The sequence below is a fragment of the Rhinolophus hipposideros genome, assembly GCF_964194185.1.
Source record: "Rhinolophus hipposideros genome assembly, chromosome: 11".
NCBI classification, from domain to species: Eukaryota; Metazoa; Chordata; class Mammalia; order Chiroptera; family Rhinolophidae; genus Rhinolophus; species Rhinolophus hipposideros.
The window spans coordinates 42200626-42222905 of record NC_138057.1 but is presented as its reverse complement, the minus strand read 5'-3'; the positions used below and the strand labels follow the sequence as shown (position 1 = coordinate 42222905).

At 39.9% G+C, this 22280-nt stretch overlaps 1 protein-coding gene and 1 long non-coding RNA gene across 2 annotated transcripts in view; one reads left to right on the top strand and one right to left on the bottom strand.

Annotated features, from left to right (window-relative positions):
• The window catches only part of GNA14 (G protein subunit alpha 14), a 159869-nt gene extending 149993 nt beyond the window's left edge, over positions 1 to 9876 (top strand). The window contains exons 4-7 of the mRNA XM_081066234.1: positions 2192 to 2320; positions 4459 to 4588; positions 7171 to 7324; positions 8544 to 9876. Coding sequence (XP_080922360.1) covers positions 2192 to 2320; positions 4459 to 4588; positions 7171 to 7324; positions 8544 to 8734 — 604 coding nt within the window. The 3' untranslated portion in view covers positions 8735 to 9876. The remainder of the gene's footprint in view (positions 1 to 2191; positions 2321 to 4458; positions 4589 to 7170; positions 7325 to 8543) is intronic.
• On the bottom strand, positions 9141 to 17963 carry LOC308504855. Its single transcript, XR_013994423.1, has 3 exons — positions 16737 to 17963; positions 12111 to 12342; positions 9141 to 11922 (listed from the first exon to the last, which is right to left on the bottom strand). It is a non-coding gene; the product is annotated as an uncharacterized lncRNA (long non-coding RNA).
• Between the last annotated feature and the right edge of the window lie 4317 nt (positions 17964 to 22280).

Here is a 22280-nt window from a genome sequence, read left to right as displayed (position 1 = left end):
CTGATTTAAATGAGAACTGTATCTGCTTCTGGCTTCTATTTTCCTCCTCTCCCTATCCCTCCGTCTTCTGGTTTCCTGATCAGTAGATGCCAGGTTCAACTACTCTAAAATCTAAAATCAGAGTTCAGGCTGCAATGCACTAGGCCCTCTAAAGGCTGGTCTTGTGCTGCCCTCTAGTGGCTCAGCACACAAGCTGCTCAGTCCTCGAGCCCTTTGTTTACCAACAACTTGCAAAGGCCTATACACTGTATTTTGGATCTCTAAAGCTCTAGTTTTAAATAAGTTATCTTCAGGGTAAAAGAAATAAGATGGTTCTGCATGCAAACTATCCCAGCGAGATCACAGAATTTCATATACTTACGAATTTCCTGAGGCAATTCCTCTGTCAGCCCGATCACTGGGCAGATAGTTTAATCGTGGTCCTTGAAGCGGGGTTGCTTCCTGATTCCGCAGCTCAGCTCTTCCCCCCCTTTGCCCATGTCATCTTCCATCTTCTGAGGGCCATGGAATCTTTTCCAGAGATGTCTCCTTCCCTTCAGGTGCTGGCATGGGTGGGTGATTTACCCCACCATCTAGATAAGACAGTGGGCAGGAAAGGAAACCAGAATTTTATCTCAGTTTCCTTGGGCATCTGTCCCAGGCTGAGTGTTTAAGCCATTAATCCAGGTTGGCACAACCCATCTGAGCTCAGGAACACTTAAGTGCAAAGCAGGAAAAGGAAATACAAGAAGTCCTATTAACGACACAGAAAAGAGCCGAAAGGAAGGGAGGCAATGTCCCAAGGGGGAGGGGTAGACTTCCTTCGACAGCTGGGGAGCCAGGGACAGCCCTCCCGTCGGCCACGGCACCCCTGGCCCTTTCCTGAGCTGGCCTAATGTCATCTGCTTCTGTGCGGGCCCTGGGGAGTGGCGGGGGCTCTTGATGTAGATCCATTTGGAAAAGAGCTACTGGAACTGCTGTAAAATTCAATGGAGCTCTGCACCCTGGGGCGAGTTTGAGCGGGATGTGGGAAGTGGCAGGGGGGAGGCAGAGCTGCATCAGAGAGAGTACACCCAGACAGCTGTCCCACTGGTGAGACTGAAGACACCGGCACGCGTCCTTGGTCCAGGTCAGTGGTGCCATCTACTCTGCTAGTCATGTCTGCTGCTCTGGACGGGAATTTATTTCACAAAAATTTTATGTGTGCCTACTGTGGACCAGGCACTGTGGTAAGGGTGGCAGGTAAAACCAGAGCTCTCTACCGTCAAGGAGTATACAGCTTGCTGGAACGAGACAAGCCTCAGCAAAACAAAAAAAAGTCACACACGGAAGTCAATGGTGATGAGCCTTGGAGTCATGTATGGGAAACAGGGAGTGGATTTCAGAAGGCTGCCGCAAGTGGTTTGCTTCCTGTGCTGTGAGCTGCACGATGAATAGTGTTAGCCTGTTACCTCGTGGCTCTCCTTCATGCCACCTGCTCAGGACTAGGGAGGCTCTGCCTGTGTAGGAAGAAGGCAGGGCCAGCCTGTTTGCAGGGGCTCAGAACTCGGTCATTGGCCAGGGCCTCAGTTAGTTATTTTACCCCCAAATGCCTTTTATAAAGGCTTTAACAAAAGTGTCCTCTTGTTTTACCACAGAAAAGTGGTATGTTTTAAGCTCTGGGCTTTAACATATGGCCAAAAATAATCCAAGACAACTTTTGGTTTATTTTAGATGTTTAATTTCCCAGTGTAAAATGTAACGTTTTCTTGTTACTTTTGAAAGAACTTGCCATTAGCCTGTTTTATGCCTTTATATATTCTTAGAAACTCTACTTCACTGAGAAAAGTGTTCAAGAACAGCATCTACATTCTATAATGTTCTTGGATGAGGCTGAGTGTAAGAGGGGAAGGAGGACAGGTGAGAGATCAGAGAGCAGATTCCAATATTCTACTCCTTCCTGCCCCGCTGTCTCTCTCCCTGGCCAGATAGTGATGAGCTTAAAATCAGGAGAGATGGAGTGATGTGCAGATTTCCCAGAAGGCTCATGAACCTTCTGATCCATATTCTCTACAAAACAGTTGGAGGAGGGCTAGAGTGTTGGCTCTCAAAGTCACTGATGGAACCTGTGAATCTGAGTGGGTCGTTCTGAGTTGGGGTGACTTACCTGGAGTATGAGACACTTCTCCATTCTCTGAATTGAGTCTCAGCACCTTGTCCTCTAATGTTACAGTTATCTAACTGACATTGACCGTATTGCCACGCTGTCGTTCGTGCCAACGGAGCAAGACATACTTCGTGTTCGAGTGCCTACAACCGGCATCATCGAGTATCCGTTTGACTTGGAAAATATCATCTTTCGGTAAGAAAGTCTTCCTGACATGGTCCATTAAGAATCTGTTTGTCCAGGCTTGGAAGTCCCCATAAGGATTCTTAAATGTGTTATTCCTAAAAGGGGTTATATCTTTTGGGGGCAATATGGCCCTCTCCATCACACCGTTTATTCTGGAAAAATAAGACAAAACAACTAAGAATTAATCCAAAATCTGTATTGAAAATTATGTAAAATAATGTATATATAAACTATTTTACAGCTGTGCAAAAAAGTATGAATTTCCACATATAAATATAGGAAGTACTTTAGGATGACTTAAGTAAATCTTCATTACATTTAATTATGGCAAATGAATAATATGGTACATATGTTTGGCACTGCAAATTTCAAAGCACTTTTTTTATTGTGTCAAAACTTTAATATTGATATACAGTGTTTCATATTCAACATGTGAAATCTTTATTTCACTCCTGACAAGAAAATGTTATGTATGTAATAATGATTTTCTAAATTATTCATCTATCGGCACACACTCAAAAATCTATGCATGTAATTTTTTAAATTGTTTTTCACCCTGTGATGTTTTTCTGATTTATTTATTTAAATATTACATAAGGTTTATTAAATCTAACATTTAGAAAACTGAGGACTTAAATTTCATATATTTTTTATTGAATTATTTATTTATTTATTTATATGTATATATTTAACGTTTTAGTCTAATGTTTTAATTAATCTGGAAAAGCAAACAAAATAAAGCCCAAACAAAAACTTAGTACTTCACCACAGATACTTTGAGAAGCACTATTCCCCTGGATTAAACTAAATCAATGGTGTTGAAATCTTGAAGTGCCAAGTGCCCCACGTACTTTAAAAAAATGATTTTTATCAATTTTACTTATTGAAAAAAATAGGTCTAAGAACTAAGTACAATTTGCAATTTCTTGAAGATGATTCTCTCTCACGATTTGCTCTCACTTCCAGATTAAGACGGTTTCATAATACTAGGTATTTTCTATGGGATCAAAGCACTTTTATATCCACTAGTGCCCGTGTTCCCCCTAATAAGTTACTACACATGCTTTTCTAGTTGAAACAACACAAATCCAATCCTGCCGTGTCCAGGTTCGGTCTGAAAACCCTATTACATCCAGTGCTTTTCGAGCACTGTGGCATTGGCAGAGCCCAGTGGTTGAGCTCCTGGAAAATCTGCATCTTTGTGAGCACATCTCCTGTGCTGTGTGCCCATGAATTTATCTAAACCTTTTCAGAATCAATGCAGCTTCGGAAACCTGTGTCTGGTCCACAGATGTATTCTCTTTGGCCCACTTAGTGTTCTAAAAAATTTTAGAGCCAATATTTAAAAATTTCACGAACAACATCTAGTCTCTCTTGCAAAGTTTGAAGACCTGGTCATAGTGAGCCTGCATTTTCGTCCCTCGGTGGTTGACTACAGTTGGGTAGCAGTCATCCCTTCAGACAGGGCCCCTAGCACTCTCGAAGCGCATGCTTTTCTACTTTGCACAGGGCCACCTAACTCATTTCCATGGACTGCCTGACCCCTGTAGCATTCAAGCTTGCGACAGTCCTTTGGCTCTGAGTCCCTGAAATTTTTCCCACACGCACTTTGGATTTCCATATCGGACAGATGGCACTTACAGATCTTTATGGGGAAGAAAGGGCAGCAGCCACCTAATGGAGAAAGGATCTGTGGATAAATGAGCGGAGCCATAAAAACAAGAAGGGGCAAAGGCCTGGAGAAAGCTGAGTGGCCTTGGAGGACCGCCTACCTCCCTGCCCCTTGGTGGCTGGTGTCCTGGCATCACAGTGGGTACTGCAGCGCCCAGGTGGATGCTTGTGCTTCCTGCGGAACTATTGCAGCAGCCTCCTAACCAGTGTCCTCAGCAGGGTCCACCTCAGTGACCTCTGCGTCTGTTTTCAGTAACTTCACTTACATTCTGTGCTTCCTTTGCTAGGAAACTTCCAGTGGTTCCTCCTTGCCCAAAGCAGCGGTGCTCCAACATTTTAAACGTTGGACCCCTTTTCACTCTTAAAAATTATTGAGGACCCTAAAGAGTGCTGATTTCCATGACAGAATGATTCATGTCCCTTTTCTCCTGAGTCATGTGTTCCAGCTTTTGAGTGATCTGAGTTTCTTTGAACAGGATGGTCGATGTTGGAGGCCAGCGCTCCGAAAGACGGAAGTGGATCCACTGCTTTGAGAGCGTCACGTCCATTATCTTTTTGGTTGCCCTGAGTGAATATGACCAGGTCCTGGCTGAGGGTGACAATGAGGTAGGCTGGGTGGGAAGTCTGGTTAGTTGTGGAAGACAGAGGCCTATGTCTGCAGCTTGCCAAATGCCAGCCAGCTCTGGCACGAGACTCTATTCCTGAGGTTCAATCACCTTGCCTCTCAAAGTGAAGTCTGGCCAACAGTACAGATATTACCTGGGTGCTTGTTAGACATGTAGAGCTACTGACTCAGCCCAGACCGAATACATGAGAATCTGCATTTAACAAGATCCCAGGTAATTCACATAAACCTGCAAGTGTGAGAAGCACCTTGACCTGGAAACCTGATTCTCAAATGTGGATGCATGCTGGAATTCCTTGGGACCTTAAAAAAAAAAAACTAACTCCTAGGTCCAACCTGAGCTTGATTTAATTGGTGGTGTGTGCAGCCCAAGGCTGGGATCTAACGTAATGTGCTGCCAAGGGTGGAGACACTCAGAAGCACTGGTTCTTAGCTTTGGCTGCGTATTGAAATCCTGGGGGAGTTCTAAAAAAATACCACCTTTTTGGACCCCCCCCCAGTAGAGATTCATATTCCTGGGTGTGAGTAGGGGGTGTCTTTTTCAAGCCTTCCCTGCCCCCCGTATACTAATGAATAGCCAGAGTGTAGTAATGCTATTTCTAATAAACTTACCTGAGAATGGGCTTCCCAACCTCCATGACCCACTGCACTCCCACATTAGGTTCCTAGTTGAGTTGGCATGGGGAGTGGTGCCAGGTGCTGTTCTTGGATGGCATCTGCCCTTTACTTCCCCTGGAAGGGGCTTGCTCAGGGCAACTGGGACGATCCACCCCCATCAGGCATTCAGTGTCCTCTGTAGAGTTGCCATAGTGTGGCTGGGTCACACTCCAATAGCTGGATCTGCCTGGAAAATGACATGAACCCTCACAGTCAGTTCTTTGTGAGGTTGGGGGTGTTTTCTGTGGGATACCCTCATCCTCCCCCTTACTCTTCACAAGACCCCTAGACCTTTTAGAAAAATGTCTCTTGCTTCTAGGGCATGAAAGTAAATCAATAAGGAACTCTCCAGGATTAGGCAGTAACTATGAACAAACTGTATGTTGTTTTTCTGGAGACCAGACTTTTCTCTGAGGAGCATCGTAACATTAGCTAATTAGTGGAGGATTAACCCCTTTACTAGTGTCATTGTGCAAAGGAGAATAGAAATCTTGGCTGCCACTCAGCTCTTCCAATAGAGAAACCTTTTTAAAAAGGAAAGGCCTCGAGTCATCAATATGAAAAATTAGCTACAAATTTGTCTCAGGAATTACTTACGATGTTTGTCAGGAAACTTAAAAGATTAGTCAGGTGTGCTTGGAGATTAGTCAGGTGTGCATGGACAAGTACGTCAGCCTGACGTACTGATGTGCTAAGACATTAAATATGTTTTCTTCTCCTGAAAAAAAAAAAAAAAAAGAAATCACAAGGTATTTGTAGAAAAATTGTGGTTGCCACTCCAGTTTTCCCTCCTGGTTGTAGATATGTGTTAGATACATTTACTGTGCTGTATAGGAATTGTTTTTTTCATATACTGTATTTCCTTGGACATCATTATTGATAAGATCATAATAAATTTTAAAGAAGCTTTAAAAGCAAGTGAGGGATTATCTCTCTGGTAATAAATTCCAGATCTTAGGCCCCAAAATGGTACTCAGCGGGAGAATGAACCCCATGTCTGGGGGAATGTGTCTGGGAGTTGTAGGAATTAGAGATTGATGGCATGTCCCTCTGGGCTTTGATGTTTTTCAGCCCGACCACTTCCCTTGCTAAAGGGAAGTGTCTTTTTCCTCCTAGAAATACTTAAGAGAGCAGAATACTCTCGAACATTTATGGTCATCAAGTGAGCTCTGTATGTGCCTGTCTGCCCTCCATAAATTAGGAACATTTGATATTTTCTTGCCAGTGTCTAATGCTCAGAAATGTTACTGTCCTTCTGCATAATTTCCACTAGATCCTACTATTATACGGCCTTGGGAAACTATTTAAATTTCATGAACAGTATAGAATGCTCATCCATAAAATGGGGGCTCTGTTCCCCCTTGTGGAGCTTGCCTGTATTGCCCGCCAATAAGACCTGACACAGGGTCAGTGCTCAGTAAGGAGAGTTCCCTTCCTTGCTAGTGTCCAAGGCGGCGACCCTGCTGAAGGGCTCTGTTTTCCCTCATCATCACATGACTGCCGACGCACAGTCTGGAGGCCCACACCCAGTAATGTGGGTGTCTCAGGTCTGAAGCTGTGAACTTGCCCCTCTTGGTAATCCCACTAATTCTACACAGAAAACTTGTCAAATATGGCCATGACCCTTCTTGTTCCAAGTTGCACAAAAGTCTTATATCCTTACTTGTTAGTTTGGGACTAGAGAAGAGTTGGGTGATACAGGAGAAGATCCAGAAAGTGGAAATGGAAGCAGGAAGCCTGGTGCCCTGAGGTGCCCACATACTCACCAGCTACAGCAAGGACAGTGACACCGAGACTGGAGCTGACTGAGACGGGCACAGATGGATGGAACCAGTGGTTTGGTATGTTGCTTCCAAAGCATTGCTTTTCTGTCCAGTTAACCTTAAATTCCTTGTTTCTCACTTAGAACCGCATGGAAGAGAGCAAAGCCTTATTTAAAACCATTATCACCTACCCCTGGTTTCTGAACTCATCTGTGATTTTGTTCTTAAACAAGAAGGATCTTTTGGAAGAAAAAATAATGTACTCTCATCTAATTAGCTATTTTCCAGAGTACACAGGTAAGCGTTCATCTTGTTGACCTTGCTGAAATTAGTTCGTAACGAGCTCACAGGAGCCTCCCCAGTCTGTCTAGAACAGACTTTCTCGCAGAAGCTCAGTCACATTACTGTGTGCTTTCGCCTCAGTGCCCCCACACATGTCTCTCCCAGTGCCTGGAATACAACTGGCAATTCCTGTTGCTAACTCACTTTGCCAAGACCCAGCTCAGGCACTCTGTCCTTTGGGAAGTTCTTCTGAGCCTCACCCCCCTGCTCTCTTGGCTGCCGGGACTCACCATGCTCTCTTGGCCTTCGGTACTCTGTCGCATTGTCTGCTCACTCAGCCCTCTCCCCAGTCAGCTCCTGAGGGCAGAGACTGTGCCAGACTTATCTTTGCATTCTTGATGCTGGTCAGAGCACCTGGCACTTCTTATGTGTAGGTTACAGTGTGGCAGCCCCTTTCCCAGACACAGGGTCGACACTGAGGTTCCTTATCTACATGACAGATGCAAAGGAGAGTTTATGCCCTATTGCTAATTACTTCTGGTACTGGAGAGCTCAAATATGATTAAGTTTCACATTGACAGTCAGAGGAGCAGTGTTTCAGCACTCTCCTTTTTCCTTTTTATTAACCGGATTGGCCATGTAATACAGAGCCCATAAACTTTAAAAGCAGACTTGGGTGCCTAATAACATTAGTCCCATATTCGTCCTTTTCCCTCTCCTAGCCCACTTCTGTCTGCCTGAGTTAACAAGAATTACCTCTTTTCAAAAGTGGTCCAAATTAGGGGTGGTCGGTTAGCTCAGTTGGTTAGAGCACAATGCTCGTAACACCAGGGTTGCCGGTTCAATCCCCACATGGGCCACTCCGAGCTGCGCCCTCCACAACTAGATTGAAACAACTACTTGACTTGGAGCTGATGGGTCCTGGAAAAACACAGTTAAAATAAAAATAAATGAAAGTGGTTTTTTTGTTTTTTAAATGTGGTCCAAATCAGAAAATTAAATTGGGTCACAATTTTTCAACAAATTGCCTTAAAGTACAATTTGTAAATGTTAGTAGACACTTTACTGTTTTACAGGTTCATAATGAGATATAATAAAAATCATGCCCCTAGAAATAAGAGCTCAAAGAAGCATCCCAAATAAGAACAAGAGTACATTGAAAATGATTTTTGGAAGGACTTGGTGGTGAGTTCGTATCTCTCTTTTTTATTCCTCTACCTGCTCCCGTGACCAGGACCAAAGCAGGATGTCAAAGCTGCCAGAGACTTTATCCTGAAGCTTTATCAAGATCAGAATCCTGACAAAGAGAAAGTTATCTATTCCCACTTCACATGTGCTACAGATACAGAGAATATCCGCTTTGTGTTCGCTGCTGTGAAAGACACAATTCTACAACTAAACCTGCGGGAATTCAACCTAGTTTAAAAACTGCTGCCTACTCCTCGCCAAAACCAGAAGACAGGACTTGCAAGCAAGCCCCTTGTGTTTATTTCCGAGTGCTTCTAACATATCACCCGACCCAGCCCACTGGACAGCACCAAGGCCACCGGGACAGAGATGGGGTGATGGAGCCTGAAAGATATTTAAGTTTAGCAAAACTTTTAAAAAGTCTTTATTCCAAAATTGTCTTTATATTTCTTTTGACTTTTGGCTGTAAGACTGTCATTTTGAATTTGATATTTTATAAAGCCACTGTGATTTACTGTTTATTTTTAAAATTACATTTAAGTGTGTTTAAAAAATCATGTAATGGAGGGGTGGGGGCCTGTTAATTTAAAGATCATGCCTTGAGAGCTCTAGGATTAATTTGGGTGACTTTTTTTTTTTTTTTAAAGAAAGTTGAGTTTTAAAGCTTTTTATTAAATCTTGTAATTTTGAGGCATTTTTAATTGTTTTTCTCTCTTCATGCTGAAGTATGATGCCTTTAACATGCCACCAAAGATTTCTTTTTTTTAAGCAGTCGGTTCTAAGCAACGACTATGTCAGTGCATCTAATTCAGTTTTCCTACAGTTTGATCACCATGAAGCCAAAGTCAACATAAGGTACATGGTCTCTAGATAGCACACATGTTGTACTGGTGGGAAGTGTGTATGTGTATATTCCAATGTATATGACTATGCCTTGTAAACTGATGAAATGGCTAAAAGTACAAATTGTTTAACAAATATAATGTAACTCCTGCCAAAATTTTGATGGCCACCAGTTTTGCTGTTTGAACCATGTATGCTGTGCCTTTCTGAGGCGACTAAGAATATACCATTCTGCCGTTAGCATTGGATTAAGTTATGTTTCTTTGAGCTGACAAAAGTGAACTGGCATCTTAAGATGACTAACCATAGAACTGGGAGGTCTATGGGCAGAGCTGGGCTCCCTGGTACTCTCTAGTTCTGACTTCCTGTTAAAACTTTATGGTTCCAACTTCAGGGAGAGGGATTTATATAGGGGGTCATCTTGGGAAGGGGGCACTTCTTTTGCAAGGGTGGCTGGCCAGAGGTGGGCGTCCTTACACTGCTGTGGTGGTTTTATTTCTTTTTCTTTTCCCGAATAAACCCTCTTTTGGTGGACTACCTGGAGAATTATTTTGTCTAGTGGACAGAGCTCATGTTTTTGAGGAGCTATGGTGCTGCTCCTCAAAAGAAAAATGCTGTAACTTTAACAGTTAATTACTTAGAAACTTTCGAAATGTACTTGTAGGAGAAGAAAAATAATTTTACTCTTACCTTCTGGATTCTTGGCTGAGACCCCCCTCCTGTAATAAAAGAGATGAACAGGAGGACAAAACCCCAGAAGTTCAATAACATGCACACCTCCTATATACATGGGAGACACCCAGGAAAATTGAGTCATTCCGAGAAGTGGCCCAAGCCATCACCTTAAATACCATCTCCAGCTAAAGACAAAAGAAAGGTGTTGGGGGAGGGGGTGGGCAAGGGGCAGAAGGCCAGTTAAGGGAGGTTATGGAAAAGCACAGTAAACAAGAGTAAAGTTGTTATGAAGATTTAAGTTAGGCACCTTTTCCAGTGATAAGTTTCCCATGCTTTAGAGTCTGATCCTTCTCTTCTGGGTACAGAAAGGGAGACACACAACTGGAAATTTCTCTTGTTAATGTAAATTTCCTCTACAAAGGGTAATTAATTCTTCATTTTCAGAGCTTTTTCTGTGCCTGCTCTTTCTTAAAAATTAATCAGCTCAAAATAATCCTCGTGCCAATATTTTAGGATGGTATATATTCTGCTCTCTTTCTGTCCTACATTTCAAATTTCAAAGGAGTTTCACAGTCCAGAAGCTAAGTGAGAGATGGGCTGTATTATTTTATTGCACCAGTCTGTTAGTCTTGAGATTAGGTCAGCAGTGCAGTTAAATAGTTGTGTCTCATTTTAGGAGGTGGGCTACCAAAGGTAGGCCAATATGGCACGAGCAATCAGGTGTTTAAGAGGTATTTATCGAAACAAACAAACAAAAAAACCCACAATGGTTAATGGTTGAAGCAAATTACAAACTCAGTATGAGTCATGAGGGCAGCCAGTCAGAAGATTTTTAGATGAAGCATCTTTTGCAGTTTGAATGTCTCCGATGTCATCAGGCATGAATGGTATTTGAACAGGAGCCATTGTGGCCATTTCACTGAAATTTATACCAAGTTGTTCACATTCAGTTTGCAGGGCTTTGGGAAACACTTTTGCAAAAGCAAAACAATTTCTGTAAATGACAAAAAACCTTAAAATGGCCATGGTTAAAGATCTGATAAGAATGCGTTACAATGCAATCAGCAAGGGAATTTGGTTATTTCTGTAAAATCCATTTTAAGATAACAACTAGAATTGCAAATGATAACATTAGACCAGGTTACATCAAATTTCTAGGGATTTCATACAATTTGTTCTTAGTGACTCCAAGTCAAAAGAGTGGGGAAAATAATTGGAAATATAGTTTGAAGAGTTGTAGCCAGATTATTGGAAGAAACTACAATTCAGGATTCAGTCCTGAATCCTTTACAGATAACGAAATAGAAATACATAACAAAATATAGATAACGAAATCTCAGACAATCAACAGGTCTAGAATCAGATATCCACAAGGTGCAGTATAGTTTCTACTGAAGGAACCTTTTTCTTCTCTATAATCACCCCATTTTTACCAAAGATAATTATAGTAAAACTAATTTGTTTGCAAAATAAATCTAGTCTCAAAATTGGCCTGATAATGTACACAATTGCAGCAAGAATAGTGATTGACCATATATACAGTCTCTTAAATCTCTTTGCCAGAACTTTTCTTAAGGAGTCTCAGGTTGGACTTTTTAAAAGCCTCTCAGAGGCTCGGAATCCAAGGTCTTGCCCTCAGACTTCGTCTGCAATACCAAAACAATGGGATTATTTCCTCTCTTCTCAAGGTCCCAGTATATCCTGAGGTTCCTGCACCTGCCAGGAAGTGACCCTTGTAACTTACCTGGTAAGGCAGCAAGACACCAGACGGTTTTTCTAAGGAGATTTATTGGCTTTAAAGTCAGCCTTGGTTCCTTAAAACTGGTCATATCTGATTCTATGCACATTCTCAAATATGACATTCCAGTCAAAGTTTTGATAATATAACCAGTGTTTCCAATTGTGTCCTGTTAGAAGGAGAACAGATTCTTATTGAACTTATGCAAATTCCTATGTTGTCATGAAAATAAGAATACTCACTAAGAATTTCCAAATTCTTAGTAGAAATTGCTTAAGTCACTGATAGCTTAAGAGAAAAGAAAAAGGTTTCCTTAAATCTGGAAAAAGAAAACAAAGTTATAAAAATTATAATTACCCTCCTCAGTTCCTTCAGTCCCATATAATAAATTCTTGTTGGTCTTGATCTTGCGTGAGCAGTTTTGTGAATCCAGTTTTTCCTTAGAATTTTCCTGTTTAATTCTTACCCAGTTCAATGGTTTGATTTGATAGTTATCAGAAACTTGTGCTTTTCAGATCCCATTGCATAAATCTCCCTGAAGATGACGCACTTTTGTGGAAACACTTTTGCAAAGGCAAAACAGTAATTTCTGTAAATGATAAAAAAAAATTTAAAATGAATGCAATCAACAAGGAAATTTGGTTGTTTCTGTGACATGTATTTTAAGATAACAGCCAGAGTTGCAAGTGATAACATACCAGGACATATCAGATTTCTAGGAATTTCATATGACTTCTGGAATACTTACATTAATAACATGTATCCATACAAATATAACCTAAAGAAATTTTTGTGTCACCTCTTATTTGTCAATGCTTCCCATGCAATTTTAAAAAAATATTTCCATTAAAATTTTTTTTTATTGGGGAATATTGGGGAACAGTGTGTTTCTCCAAGGCCCATCAGCTCCAAGTCATTGTGCTTCAATCTAGTTGTGGAGAGAGCACCTCAGCTCCAAGTCCAGTCACTGTTTTCAATCCTTAGTTGTAGGGGACGCAGCCCACCATCCCATGTGGGAACCGGCGATCTTGTTGTTGAGAGCTTGCACTTTAACCAACTGAGCCATCCGGCTGCCCCTCTGGCAGCTCAGTGGCAGCTCATTGTCTTCAATCTGGTTGTGGAGGGCGCAGCTCACTGGCCCATATGAGAATTGAACCGGCAACTATGTTGTTCAGAGCTCACACTCTAACCAACTGAGCCATCTGGCCGCCCTTCCCATGCAATTTAACAAGAGCCTAATTAGTTTAATATCTCTTTATATAAGGAGAGAGAAACCTTGAGATTTTCTAGAAATAGATGTTCAGTTCTCTGAAATACTCCAAGCTAGTTCAAGGTCAAAAAGACTTAATTTAGAATTTGATTTTTAGAAGTTTGTCAAAAATATCAAAGGTTTTGGACACTGGGCCAAATAGGATCACAGATCATTGTGAAACAACACTTAATAACCTATTTAATCAAAGTGACAATAAAAATATTTTAAAAGCAAATACAGATTACATAGTTGTAAGCAAAACTTAGCTCTTAATATGTAGAAGACTTGAGTTTCTTAAGTAATCAAAGATCTAATGGTAAAGATAACATGAAGCACAAATAATTATTTTAGTAAAACACAAAAATCTTTGCTTTCTAGGCAGATTACTTAAAAGGTAAAGAAAAACCTTTCGCAATCTTTTATCAAAAGCAGACCAACAGTCCAAGAAAATCCTTTTAGCAGATGAAAGAAAATTATAGTTTTATACAAGTACACTGTTGATATTAGCCAGCTTAGTTACACAAGGTTCCCTTTCTTTCTCACTTCCCAACTTTCTATATCCATTTAATTTGTCCTTTATTCTCCTCTTTGCAATTTTGAAATAATCGGTTGTACTTCAGGACAAAATTATTCTCTTTCCCTTAACAAAAATGCATCTCCATACCTCATACATTTTCTTAACCAAAAACATATCTTACTTTCTGTGAAAATAGAAATGTTTCCCTTACTATTTCTACTAGTTTTAATTAGACACATTTATTAGAATTCCCAACCATTGCAACTTTAATTTCTATTGAAAACTAAAGAGTAAGAGATTTTGAACTAGATTGGCAAATTTATTAATACATTTCATAAGTTTTAGAAGCATATCCTTCTTCATAGTACAATTTTTCAGTGTAGCACGAGACATTTACTTTCAGACCTGAATATGTTTAGTTTCTTTGTAATAAGCCAAAAGTAGATAAAACTATATTTAGTAATTAATGTTTCAGTATTTTACGTTATTTGAAAATGATCTAAATATTCAATGAATTTCCATCATTTAACTTGGAAAAAATTTAAGGTTTCAAATTACCAAAACGATTTGGAAGCTATTTTAAAGTAGATATATGTTATAAAACTTCATAACTGTTAAAAAGTTCATTGCACTTACATCTATTTAATTCACTTGTCTTAAAAATCATATGTAGATTACTCCTAAAAATTTCATTAAACAAAGTTAACCATCATCCTGTTATTTTTCTTGCTGATAAATTCTGTAACAGAGATAACATGAACCTATTTGACTAATAAACCTAGGTGGAATAAAAGTTGTACATCTGCATTCCGACAACTCTGAAGACATGCCTATTTTAAGTAAACCTACTTAAACTAGCCGGTGTTTACTGAATATTTCCCCAGATCACATGAACTTAGAAAACACTTGGGTTAGTTTCTATATTTTTGAGAGTTTAGAAATACTTCTTTCATATAAGCACATATTATGAAGGCAATTGAATAGCTCTTTTACAAATTTCTGACTATTCCATCTGGAGGTAGACAAATATCATACATCTACAACATACATATATAGACCTACATAAACATACAGATGCAAACAGAGATCGTGTGAGTATCATAAACTTTTAGCCAGGAATCAGGTACAATCAGACGAAACCCACTAGTTTATAAAAAAACAGTGGATCCAATTTGTGCTTCTGGCAGATAGAATAAGTTTACCTACTCAGGTGGCTAAAGCTTTTTTACCAATATTTGCAGAGAAGACACATCTTTTTTTCTTTTGCCTAATTTCCAAATAGCTCCTTTCTTTTCCCCCTCTGAGGAGAATCATCTCCTTAAAGTTTGGATTTCAAAGAGATGGCTCTCAGGTCCTAGAGAAGATGAGGGTAGAAAATGTACATCTCAAAGGCACAGGGAAAGTATCTCAGTTTTCTCCAAGTAGTTTTGGGGTGTATTTGCCTATTATCAGATATCTAGGGTCATTACTATTTAATGTTTTCTTTTTCTTAAGTGCAGGACAATTCTGTTTCCAATGTCCCAATCTTTTACAATGTCTACAAGCATTTTGAGATGAAGAGGAGGAGCTTTTGTGATTGGTAAGGATAGGTGGACTTTGTATGGCTTGTACAACTGCATTTCTGGTTTTGTAAAGATTTGTAAGACACAGTTGTTTCCAATTCCTTAAGGAATTGGGTGAGCCTGAATGATATTGTGAGGCTGACCTGCCCATCCAACTACAATATCTTCAATCACTGCTTTATATCAGGGAGGAGATTTCCATTTCAACTAAGATAGAAATAAAAAAAAATTCCTATATTCTGAAATTTCAGGGTTGAATGCATTATGCCTTTGTAAAGTCTGTATAAAGCATTCAACAAAGGCCTTCATATGCTCTCTGTTTTGAGTGTACAAATTCAAACTTGGACCAATTCACTTTAGGGGGAAGCCTCTATTATTACTTCTGTCAGTCCCTGAACATCACCTTCCAGCTCATCCATTTCCTGATTTTGTGTAGGAAGGCCTGGGAGAAATTCCAGTCATCTGTTTCTCAGTGAGAGGGGTTTCCCTAGGGAGCTGGCTAGCTTATCTTATGACTACAGTACAATCATGATGAGAGGGAGGAACAGCCCCGAGCAGCCAATGAAGACTCCCGTGAGTGGGGTTGCATATGGCCACTGATCTTTCTTTCTCACTCTTCTCTAAATCTGGTAGGATCTTCCGAAAATGAAGGTGAAAAGGACTTTGTAATTTATCTTGTTAAGAGAGTCCCTAAGGCTGGATGCTACATTCCTTTGTGTTCTCTTTGCAATGTGATCATTCCACAGGTACCAATACAACAATTGTTTACCAAGACAGTTCTCTAAACAAGTTTTTTGAGATCTAGAAGTTGATGAATAGGATCTTTCTTGGTATACTAATCTCAATAGCGACTCAAACCCATCAAGCCTTTTTATGACTTAACCATGGAAACAAGGGGCGTCCCTGAAGGCATTGCAGCTCTCACAAGATCCAGAAAGTCCACTCCAAGAGTTAGCCTGAGAAAGCAAAGACCTTCATTACCACAGGCATTCAGAATGGTGTGGTGAAAATTGTGTCTCCAGTTTCCCTTGAGAACATGAGACACCTCCAGTCACAGACCCTCTTGCTGATCTGTGACACTGGGCAGGTGCTACTGGAATGGAACTCTTCCAGCACAATTGAAACAATGAAGGCTGAGACAAAAAGGCCCTTTATGGACTAGACCGCTTAACAAACTCTCATGAGAGCTGGCACAGTGGGACAAAGAGAATGCTGCTTGTCCCTTTGTGTCTCAGATTCTCAGCCTATTGGGCTGGCTGCCAGATAGAAGCCCTTACTTGCACCTTCTGGTTGGTGGAGGCCAGAGAGAGTATTCTCAAATTGGTCAAAAACCCAAGCTCTCAAGACTTAGAACAAGATGAAAATAAAACCTCATTTGGCTTATGGTTTTCCTCCTAATGACAAATGACATGAAAGACAGAGACAATAGAAAACAATAACCATCTCTGGGAGGAACACGATCAATAGAAAACCAGAGTATTCCTAACAAGTCTTTACCAGAATTGCTATACCCAAGGAACTAGTTCACACAAGTATTTCCTCCTGCTAATCTAAATTTGGAAAGCAAAGGACACGGTGAAACTTCCCTTCTTCTCTCAACTAGGCACTGTAGACAGAGATCCATGAGAGCTGATTTTGGTAAGAATTCTTACCCTTCGTTGGCTTCTGCCAGTTTTCCAGGATTCCATCTGCAGGTTCCAGAGCAAGAATGTTGTCTCAGCAGGTCCCATCATAAGTTGTCAAACTGTAGAGGAGGAAAAATAATTTTCCCTCTACCTTTGTAGGTTCTTGGCTGAGACCCCATCTTTATAATAATAATAAAAAAAACAGATTAAAAGAAGAAAAACAAATTTAACAACACATTTACCTATGTTATATATATACATACGTGTGTGTGTGTGTGTGTGTATATTTATACCTATAACTCCCGTATATATATGGAAGATGACCAAAAAAACTGAATTAAAATGGCCCAAGCCATCACCTTAAATACCTTCTTCAGCTAAAGACATAGAAAAATGCTGGGGAGTGGGGAAGGCCAGTTATGGGAAGTTACCAGGAAAAGCATAGTAAATGAATGTAAGGTTGTTATTTAGATTTAAGTTGGGCACCTTCTCCAATGATAAGTTTCTAGAGAATTAGAGTCTCGTTCTTCTCTTCCTGGTACAGAGAGGGAGACACCTTTACAAATGAGATTTCTCTTATAAATTTCTCCTACGAAAGGACAACTTCTACTCAGTTTTCAGAGCTTTTCATGTGTCTGCTGTTTCTTAAAAATAATGAGCTCAAAAAATCCTTATGCCAAAGAGGCATAGTTTGGAGTGGTATATTCTACTTCTAGTCATCCATTTTGCAGCATGTCAGTATTCATTCATGTTATGTTGGAGGTCCGTGAGTAGCTGACTCAGAAAAGCAGAAACAGAAGTCACCTGGGTGGTGCAGAGTGTTTCAAACTAAAGGCCCAAGATGGTTTTATCTCTGCTTTTTATTTGAAGGTGTGAACACACATACAAATACACATACAAGCACATCACTTAGGGATTTAGGTGTGATATGTCTTACCTCCAATCAGTCTACAAAATGTACTCAGATTAGTTCTGTATGTTATGGAACAATGTGTAATTCCTGTAACTGCACTAAGCTTTCCTATCAGCCAGTTAGGATAGGCAGGTTCTCATCCTGTTGGACCACCTCTAAGTGGGAAGCTATTAAAGAAGAAAAGAGCATTGATGCTAGGAGAGACAGGAGTTATGCTTACAGCTAGTGATTCTACCCCATCAACATTAAACTTTATAAAATAACTTTCACTCAAGAAATGAATACAAAAGCAAAAGTTTTTGTGAAACCTGAAAAACTGACGTTAAAAATTTATCTGGTACAATAAAGTTTCAGAAATAGCCAGGACAATTTGCACAAGAGAACAAAGAGCTGGGGAAGTAGTTCTTAAGGATATCTAGAAACATAACCAAAAGCAAGAAAACCTGGGAAGGGCTGTGCACAATAGTAAACACCATGAACTGCTTCTGATCATCCAATTAACATGAAAAGGGTCAAGAGAATCAGTAATCAGGGGAATTAGAAAGTGTGGGATTTAAAAAAAAAATGTTAAGCACTTTCTGGCATCAAGTTATTGTTATTTTCAATTTCCTTTTGGCTGACAAAGCATACAAGAAGATGGTGGCTTTCAATCACTTCTAGTTGCAGGAGGGCGGTTGAATAGATCATTAACAAGAGGTAGTAATGAAGCATTTTTTTTTTTTAAGATTTTATTGGGGAAGGGGAACAGGACTTTATTGGAAAACAGTGTGTACTTCCAGGACTTTTTTTTTTCCCCAAGTCAAGTTGTCCTTTCAATCTTAGTTGTGGAGGGTGCCGTTCAGCTTCAAGTTGTTGTCCTTTTAGTCTTAGTTGTGGTGGGCGCAGCTCAGCTCCAGGTCCAGTTGCTGTTTCTAGTTGCAGGGGGCGCAGCCCACCATCCCTTGCAGGAGTCGAACTGGCAACCTTGTGGTCAAGAGCCCGCGCTCCAACCGAGCCATCAGGGAGGCAGTTCAGCTCAATGTGCCGTGTTCAATCTTAGTTGCAGGGGGCACTGCCCACCATCCCTTGCGGGACTCAAGGAATTGAACTGGCAACCTTGTGGTTGAGAGCCCACTGGCCCATGTGGAAATCGAACCAGCAGCCTTCGGGGTTAGGAGCATGGAGCTCTAATGGCCTGAGCCACTGGGCCGGCCCAAGCATTTTCTTAAGTAATGGAAATTCTGAACTCTTCATATCCGAGGTGAATTATCTCTGTTAATATTAATTCAGCAAGTAGATGATTCTCTCCTAGCCCTTCTTTCAAAATATACTTGTTACTTACTGTGGAAATGAGCCATTTGAAGTTTTCTGATGGTGAGAGGCAGTCTTGGTGCTTAAGAATGTAGTAAGTATTACCACTGAGGCTTAGTCAGCAAGGATGACGCTGGACTGGAAAGCTGTCAAGCTGGCTTTGACTGAAAAGTCAGCACCTTAGGCAATCTGTTAGTTATCCACACTCGTTTAGGCCCCAAAGACGGTAGATAGAGTTTAGATAGGCGAGCGAAGGTATATTTCTACTTCCATCCAGTCAACTGAAAGCAGAGGCAGACTGCAGATTGGAAATATTTGACTTAATTTATTTGAAAAAGATATACATAGTTAAAGTGGGCAATCCTCTGACCAAGTAATCTAATTCTACCAATAGCAAGAAATAATTATTGTTTAGAAAAATGTTAGTCATTAGTGAGCATGTCCAACCAATTTTCAGGAAAAAAGAAAAGATGAAGGTCAATTTCAAGAGGAAGAATTTCACTGTACACATTTGTGTGTATAAATTATCTTATCAGAATACACAAAACCAAGGCAGAGATTGCAACCGGCAACTGGGCCAGAGCCCACATAAAAGGTATAAGAACAGCAAAATGAAGGAAATACTGCAGTGATGCCGAAGCAGATCTGTAAAAAACAAATTATCATCATCAACGACCATATTTTTACCAAAGAATAAGCATTCCAAAGAAGCACAGGCTATTTGGTCAGTACGAAAATGAGGAAGTATTTTTAAAGTGCACATTCCCTGAACAATTCATTTTCATATGTAATATACATATTCACACAGAGATCATCATTTTAAAAGGTCTGTAACCATCTATCTGACCTTGCAACAAGCCCCAGACACAATTTCTAATAGCTTGTGAGTGTGGATATAAAATTATTGACATTGACAATATTTCAATGTAATCTACATTTTACTGGAATGTTTTCCAGTCCCCAAACTGGGAACTTTTGGGTAGCCAATGGAACACTGGTGGTATGATGCATAATAAACGTTGGGGTTTTCCAACACGCTTTACTTTAGGTACACTTCAGATGATGAGACTTTTTATTATAGCCCTCTCACAGGGTTTCTTGTTACAAGGACCTCATTAGAAGGAACACGTTATTGAGGTTATCAGAGCAATACTAAATTAATAGTGTTCAGTGACAGGGGTTTTTAGGTTGACAGATGACTATTATAGCAGAGGTTAAACTGTAATGCAAATTAATTTGTATTTGTATGAAGTAAAAAACAATTAAAAATACACTGATATCAACCTAAAAATTTTGAAGTTACATTTCTTATGTAGCTCTTTGGGTAACCAAAATTATCAATTTTTAAAATATGCCATAATGCTTTTAAAAAAGAACTAATATGTAATTCCAAAGTAAAACTTTTAAAAAAATGATATGGAACAAATTTATTTTACAAAATAAAGTAAGAAAGTTTCAATTAAAGAAGGATGAAGGTTTGTAATAGAGTAAGACTGTCCTTCGGTTACATTACGAGAAGTCAGGGTTCTTTGGAAAAAATAATAATGCTGAGAAAAACAGAAGGCAGCAGGAGAAGAGGAAGGCAGATATGAGATGGATTGACTCCCCAAAAGAAGCTACAGGCATGAGGCTACAGGAGCTGAGCAGGGCTGCTGAGGACAGGACACTGTAGACATCACTCATTCACTGGTCACCAGGAATTGAGCTGACTCAAGGGCAAGTAATACACAGAGGATCCAGCATCGTCTCAGTACATGTGCTGGCTTGTTTTTAGGACAGCCCTGAAACAAATACTACTTTACACCAATTGCAGCAGAAAAAAAGCGTGGAAAAAGTCTGCACTAATAGCTATATTGGCCAATTATCAAGAATACAGATTACAAGAATCATAAAAATTTAAACTAATGGTAACCTGATTAGGTTATCATTAGCAGTAAGGTATCATTTCAAAGGATTGGGTAGGAGGGTGAATGGTCCCCTTTTAGACTATGTAAAGGAGCTATAAGTGATACTGGGTAGCACCAAAGAAAATCAGATTGAATAAATTTTGTATTGAATCTTGCATAAGGAGTGCAGGTTATCTGCATTTTCTACTTGAGTCCTGCAGAAATGAGGAAATCCAATTATTTCCAGCTAAGCTGCATTGACATTTGTAAAGCACCGTCCAATGAATGAGTATTTTGGCCCTATAAGAATGTAACCCATGGATAGGCTCCCCATTTTTAAGGGCCTTTGGTACCTGTGTGATGAATCAGACAGAAGGTAGATGAAGAAAATTCAACTTACTTAAAAAGAACTTCTGGCTCCAATCCTAGTAAAATGCTTAGTGGCAGAGAGGTGAAATACATCAAGTTAAATGACATCCTGTGGCCTTTTTTGGGTGTTGTTTGTGGATCTAACTTTTCTATGGTTTTTCTGGTCGCGCTGTCAGTGGGACCTAATACATACTATGAAAGGAAAACACTTTACAAACCAAAACAAGAGCTATCTTATCTCCTCACTCTAGGGAAAAAGACAGTTCTCACAATTTGAAGACTCCCTGAGTTGCAGATCTGCAGCTTCTTATCTAAGGACAAGCTCCACACAATCCAGAATGTTCAAACAATCCCTGGCTGGCCCACGCCTCCAACAGCAGTGACTTTCAACATTTTGGGGGATTTTTTAAAGCTGAATACTTAAAAATTCATCATATAAAAAAATATTTTATATCGTGGCCCAGTATACACAGTATCTAGAGTATTTAACTAAAACAATATTTCTGGAAACAATGTTTAACCTTGTTCCATGCAATGATCTCTTCTTTCCTTTTCTATTCCATTTTTAAAATACGTTGGTCTTTGAGATGTTAAATTGATTTGATGGCCCATGACTGGGTTAAGACTTATAGTTCGAAAAACACTGTCCATGAGGATTTTAGTTGATCTTGAGAAAAGGTAAAAAGCAATAGCCCTGGAACCCAGGTAGATTTCTCTGAATTGTGTTGGCTGGGGCACGAAAACACCCAGTCCCAAATGTCTACTTTCACCTTCAGTGTATTCAGCACACTTTTCAGCTCCAGTTAGTTCAGGCAAACTAACCCAGTACCTTGTCCCACCCAATCTTTTTCATACAGGGCTTGGGTTTGGCCTGAAGAATCAGTTAATACTGGCAACTGATGAGTGAATAACTAAGGTGTAGAAAATTTAGCGCTGAGTAGAGTTTTTACTTTTCATCAGACAGGGATAGGATACTGTGGTATTTATAGGATATATCTATAGGTGCATATGTATTTAGTGGGATACTATTACTGCTACTACTATTAGAAAAAAATGACAGAAATAATTATGATAGAAAAAGAGAAGAAAAATGTCTTATTTATTTGGAGGCAA